The sequence below is a fragment of the Arachis ipaensis genome, chromosome B09 (genome assembly GCF_000816755.2).
Source record: "Arachis ipaensis cultivar K30076 chromosome B09, Araip1.1, whole genome shotgun sequence".
Classification (NCBI taxonomy): Eukaryota; Viridiplantae; Streptophyta; class Magnoliopsida; order Fabales; family Fabaceae; genus Arachis; species Arachis ipaensis.
In genome coordinates, this window is record NC_029793.2 from 145,045,521 (window position 1) to 145,052,157 (window position 6,637).

Below are 6,637 nucleotides of genomic sequence, written 5' to 3' on the forward strand. Positions count from 1 at the left end.
AACTAAAAAATTGAATTTTAAAAGACAAATAACATAAAATAAATATCAATGAAAATTCATATACAGTTATTTGATATTTAAGAATTGTTAGATGATTTGATAAGTTTGACTAAATTACTGTCTAATGATTTTTAACGATTTGACAAATCAATAATTGACCTTGACCTTGACCTTCCGAAGAGGAAGTAGGGGTGGAGGAGGAATGTGGTGGCTGCGACAACGACGATGGAGGCGGTGCATTATTAGCGGCAGTAGGCTGAAAGAAGGGGTAAACTTCATATCTAATGTAACAACTTGGAGAAAGAACCCTCCCACCTTTCTTCCCATCACAACAAGCCGGAATATCTGAGACATGCCCCTCCAAGCATTGATCACACTCTAGGCTAGACAGATCCGGCGTGCACTGCACAACTCCATATATGTTTTGAAAGCCCGTACTGTTGACGCTCGCCGCCGCGTATTTCCGGCGAGAGTCGCCGGCAATGGCCTTGTCTATTAGGTTTGACATCAAGCTGTTGAGGTTTTGATTAAACACGGGCAAGTCCGTGGCGTTCTGGGTGTTCCACAGGTAAACCGTAAGGGAATCATCGACGTGGTGGTTGCCGAAGATGGTGCGGTTAGAGTAGCGGAGCATGCAGGTGTCGTACCAGCCTATGGCTTCCTTCTGGTTTGGACAAAGCTGTGTGAGAAGGGTTATGGAATTGTTGAGGCAGAGACGACAATCGTTTTGGTTAAGATCTCCTTGGCAAAGCCCAACGGCGTTTACTTTGTTGTCGTCTTGGCCGTACGAGAAGTTGTAGTAACCGTAGTCGATTTGAGTGTTGGAGATGAGAGTGGAGAGAAGGGTGTTGAGGTTTTTGTGGTAGATGCTGTTTGCTGTGTAGTTTCCTTTTCCGTTGTCACAGGAGTACGATCGGAAACCATCTTCTTGTGCGTAGCAGCAGCTTTGAGTAGATATGATTAACAAACAAAGGAGGCAACAAAAAATGGAAAACAAACTACTAGTTCTATTTGTGATCATCCTCATTCTCATTAAAATTGAATTGTTGTTCTCTCGTAATAATAGAACGAGCTAAGTAACAAGTGATGGGGTGTTTAGTCATCAGTCATTTTAATTTTTATAGAAATTTAAAGTTCAACTATTCCACCCCAAACTTTATAATAGTAATTCATATTAGTATCCGAGTTGATTTTGTAGATGACACATTGATTTTACATGTTAATTTATTAATATTTAAATTTGTTGCTTAGATTTTATATGATTAAAAGTTGTTAGATCTCCTAAAATAGGATGATAAAACTCTCCGAGATGTGGGGATGAAAATGGAGAACAAAATTTTCCCGAAATAGGCGCGGGAATCCTCGCCCCGTCCCCACGGTTCACTAAAATTTATAAATTTTTTGAATTATCTTTAATAGTTTGTTTTCTATATATATTTTTTAGTCATTTCACACACACATAGATAAAGAAACCCAAAACTTCATTTGCATAACCTTTCTTCGATTCAGAGATTTCTAACGCTATCCTACTCCATCCAACCTCTCTGCAACCACCCTCTCGCCACTCTCCCTTCTCACCGCATCGTCATACTTCACCGTGCCATCACTCTCACCGCGTCGTACTTTCTATTTGCGGTGTTCCTTTTCGTAACTCTACTGTCGTGTCCATTCTCCTCTCTATTGCCCTGTCTCCCACCTCGTCCACTGCTTTGTCCTCTGGCTCGTCGTTACGTCCTTCCACTGCGTCATTTCGAAAGAAGCCACCATCGTATTATTTAGATATTTTGCATAAAATTTTACAATTTTTGTATAAGTTGGATACTTGCAGCTCTATTCATATAGAAATTAATAATTAGTTAGAATTATTATGTAGATAGAAATGAGGTCCCCGGAGAATGGGACCCCGTGGAGAATAGAGATGGGGAGCAATATTCTTCACAGCGGGAAATGGGGACAGAGATGGAGAGCATGGAGGCATCCCCGCCCTCGTTCTGCCCCATTGACATCCCTGACCTAGAAGCTTGAGTGGCTTTCTAACATTCACGACAATGATAATAACAAGTTCAATTTGAAAGTTTTTCGCCTCAGAGAGCAACAATAAAATTTTTGGAACTCTAATAAATCTTGATCACATGAAATTTAAGTAAAAAATATAAATTACAACAGATTAATGTATCAAATCAACTCGTTATTAACATGTTATCAATAGATTTAGGTAAATTTTAGGATTTAATTTAAGTCTATTAAACTTTTAAATATCAAATTAAATCTAATTTTAAATTTTAAGGATCAAATTGAAAAAAAAAATTCTCTAAAATGACAATGTTAGTGAAATAGTAAAATAATACTTTAATTATCTTTGAATTTATAAGTTGTAACCCTTATTATCTAATGAAGCTCACTATCTTAATTCAATAGTGATTAACGGTATTTTTTTTCCCTCTAAAATAATAATATAATTTTAAAAGAATTACATCCCAAATTGAATATTAACCCTATTTTACATACATTTATTTTGCATTGTAGATTGGTGTAAAACTGAAATATTAGTCAACATAACTTTCTGCGACGACGACTCTATTCTCGAGTCTCAAAGTTGCGCAATTGTTTTGGTAAGATTATTATTAATTAATGGCTGAGAGACATGCAAAAAGGAAGATCCAAATCAAACAAGGCATCGGAGAAGAAGGAAACAGTCCAATGTCCATATTTTCCACGTACATACTCAAGTGTATATATTCCACGTACGACGACAAAAGTTATATAATATAATTCATTTAATTCTATGTTTTCATATTTATTAAACTTTAACGTTTATATATCTATCAAAATAATTTTATACAAAAGACGCGGGCGGTGGTTGGTGGATAGCGGCGTCAAAAACTGCATGGAGATGATAAATTTACAGAGAAAAATATTTGACTGTTTTGAAGTGAATAGAAATAAATTAGTACATTTGATAATTAAGAATCGTTAAATAATTTAATATATTTGATTAAATTATCATTTAATAATTTTTAATTATTAATTTCACATAAAAATAAATACATGTGAGTTATTACTATTGTATTGTATCCTTTATCGCATTCTTTGTAGGACGGAAATAATGGGTTATACCTCGGTCAAAGTAAATAAAATTCAAATTGAATCAAACCCCTCGATGTAACCTAATAAACCTCTTTCCCAAAATTTCGTCCTAACGTCGGCCACAAAGATTTTGGCACCAACTGATGAATAATTCAACCTCGACCAAACTATAAATTAGGGTGAAGATCGACGATATGAGGCATAGCATTTAGAACTACCACCCTACTGATTATATATATACTCATTTTTTAAAGTGATTCTTTACTGACTTGAGCATTGGAATCTTTTTTGCAGGTACCACGCTTGAGTCCGAGTTTACGATGGTACTCCAGTTTTGGATCGAGCTGTTAGACGCCTCGGAATAGTGAGAGACAACGTATAACTCAAAAGGAGTATCCTTTTCAGAACAACTATAAATAAGTACTTTCTTATTTTAATTAATCTTTTAAAAAATTTACTAATAATTTTATTTATATTTAGAATTAGTCAAATTATATCACATTACTTTGAGATATATTATTCTACTTTAACATACCAAAGTGAGCTGTTCCATGAATCTTAAATTATTGTCTATAAATATCATCTCACACTCAAATTTTTTAAGATAATAATAAAAAAAGAGAAATAAATAAAAGCAAGAAGCAAAAAATTTAAGGAGAAGTGAATGATGAAAAAAGAATAGTGAATTTATTTGATTTTTTTTCAAAATTTATAAATCTATCCCAACATTTTTCAAGCACCACTTATTTTATTAATCTATTAAATATTACAACAATAAGCTGGACCAGCTGCACTTGACAAGAATATCCTAACGAGCCAATGATGCAGGTTTCCTTAATAGAAAATAAAGAACACTTTCAAAGTTTTGTTGGGCTCCCAATTCTGCCTATGTTGATACAAATAAAAATGAGCCCATCAACAACAACAACAACGGAACTGTAGTGACTGTGGTACTTGATGTTTTGACCCCTGCACAAAACATAATCAATTAATTAATTAATTCCTATTATAAGAAGGATTTAAACTAATATCAATAATAAGTGATGACTAACAAACTAAACTAGCTCAAATGGCATAAACTCCTCATATTCAATTAAGAGGTTGCGGGTTTGAATCTTCTATCTTTGGTAAAAAAAAAAAAAAACTAACTAAACTAGTTAAATTAAGAAAGGAATTTTGTTAGGTTGACAATAATTTTTGTGAACAATGTGAATAATTGGCTCTAAAATTAGCCTAATAAAATAAAAACACATTATATTCCTAAATTATTCACCTAAATCTTAATATTAGAATAACTATAATGTATTTATTGTTCATGTTATTTAGTATTTCGTTGTCTATCTATATTTTTTCTTTAAGAAAAAGAGAAGGCACTTTAAACTAAGCATATATAATGTCAGAACTCAAGTACCTTCAAAAGAAGGTGTTGGTGATGATAGAGGAACAGATGGTGGTGGTGAAGATGGTGATTCGGCTGAAGGTACTGAAGGTGGTAGCAGAGATGACGATGGTGAAGGCGTCGCTGCTATATCAATTAATAAGTGATTAATAAAACTAATTAATCAATATATGTATACCCAGACTCATCAGAATGATATGAGAAAGTACCTTTAGGTGAAGAAGGTGCTGGAAATGGTGATGGTGATGATGGTGATGGTGATGGTGATGGTGACGGTGATGGGTGATGTGTTGAAGGATCATAGAAGAGGAAGGAGTAGGTTTCATATCTATGATAGCAACTAGGCCTAACCATTCTAGCACCAATCTTATCATTGCAATAATGACTCGATAGACCTTTGATTGACTCAACCAAGCAGCTATCACATTCTGCTTCAGACAAATCAGGAGTACACTGAACAACACCGTACACGGTTTTGTTACTTTGATCATCAACCGCAGTTCCCGCTCCATATTTTCGACGAGAGTCACCCGCTGCAGCTTTCCTTCTTAGCTTGTCCGACAAATTCTTCACCACTCCATTGAACTTGTCTGCATCTGTTGCATTGTTCATGTTACACATATAATAGGCTGGTTCTGTTTCGTTGAGGCCGAATATGGTGCGATCGGAGTACCGCAACATGCATTTCTCCCTCCGGTTTGATGTCTCCTCTGCAGAGTCCAATGGCGTTTACTTTGTCTTTGTTTTCGCCATGAGAGGAATTGTAGAAACCGTAGTCGATTCTTGTGTTGGATGTGAGAGTGGACAAAAGGGTGTTGAGGTTTCTGGCATAGTTGCTCTTTGCTGTGTAGTTACCTCTCTCGTTATTTTGATCGCAAAAGTAGAAGAACCTTTGTGAAGTTGTACCTAAATCAGCACTGGTTTTGAATATGAAAGTTGTTGTTATGATGAGGCAACAAAGGAACCAAAGTAGGCTTATAGAAAGAAGAGACATTATGGATGATTGAAGCGGCTCAACTATTTTCAAGTTGCTCGATTTTTATAGACGAAATATTATTTGAGGAGTGCTAGGGGCAGCAACTTTTGTGATTTGTAGCCATCAAATAGCCATCAATGATGGTTTTAATGGTATGAGATTGGTGTGAGATTTCATCCAATGGTTCACTTTTCTTTGCTGGTTACATGCTGGCTAGAATTTGAAAAAGTTACCGGCCCTCTAAACTTTTTCATATTATTTTATGGAAATAAGATTTTGTTGTTGTGGTTGTTGTATTATTTTAACAAGAAAAGACTTCACCTCTCTTAACTTATATAAGGTGATATAATAGTATTTAGTTTTTTGGTTGCTTACGGTATCTCTTAGTTTGACAGGGCAAAGACTAATTCGTGGCGGGTATAAACTCCATTTAAGAATCTGCTACTAGTTAATGAATTGCTATATGCACAAGCGAATTTAGACCTTAACACTTATTTAAACAGACGAATGAGTTGACCATTCGACCAACCCAAGTTGGTTTATATCAGTAATCAGTTATCCGAAGAAAATATGTAACCAAAGAGTACCTCATTCCATTCCATAGATCTTTATTTGGGTAGCGTGTATCATGGGGGTGGGAATATAGTGACACTGTCTATGTAGACTTTCCAAATCAACTTTGGTCAATCTCTTTGGAACTTTTTCTTTCCAGAACAATGCCATGTAAGTTCCATGAATGTAACTGGATTCACACCTTATACCATATTTTGGGCAAGTCTTTCTGTCTCTTGTAGAGTTGGTCACACACGTCTGGAATGCTTGATGAACCCTCCTAATTGGTTGGTTGTTTATGCATCGCAGGCCTTGTCACTAATTACTATCTGCATTTTCCAAATCAACTTTGATCAAGCTCTATGAAGTGGTCCATGCTATTAAAATTCAAATGATGACAATCAGCAATGGGTGCGTCCAATACAGAATTAAAACCCTGTGCGTGTTATACATGCCAATCCACACTAAAATGTTGAAATTGGTGACTTTGTATTTTTATTTTTCCATAGATTCTTATCATTCAATTTAATTAATACTCATCTACCTAAATATAATTAATCATTGGCCATTGCATATACAGATAGAGGTTTTTTTTTTTTTTTAAATGATGGCCTTTTTCCCCT

At 35.1% G+C, this 6,637-nt stretch overlaps 1 protein-coding gene and 1 pseudogene across 1 annotated transcript in view; both read right to left on the bottom strand.

Annotated features, from left to right (window-relative positions):
- LOC107616129 (cysteine-rich receptor-like protein kinase 26) overlaps positions 1–1,108 on the bottom strand; it is a 3,510-nt gene extending 2,402 nt beyond the window's left edge. The window contains exon 1 of the mRNA XM_021111176.1: positions 160–1,108. Coding sequence (XP_020966835.1) covers positions 160–1,033 — 874 coding nt within the window. The 5' untranslated portion in view covers positions 1,034–1,108. The remainder of the gene's footprint in view (positions 1–159) is intronic.
- Positions 3,803–5,721, bottom strand: LOC107616128 (annotated as a pseudogene).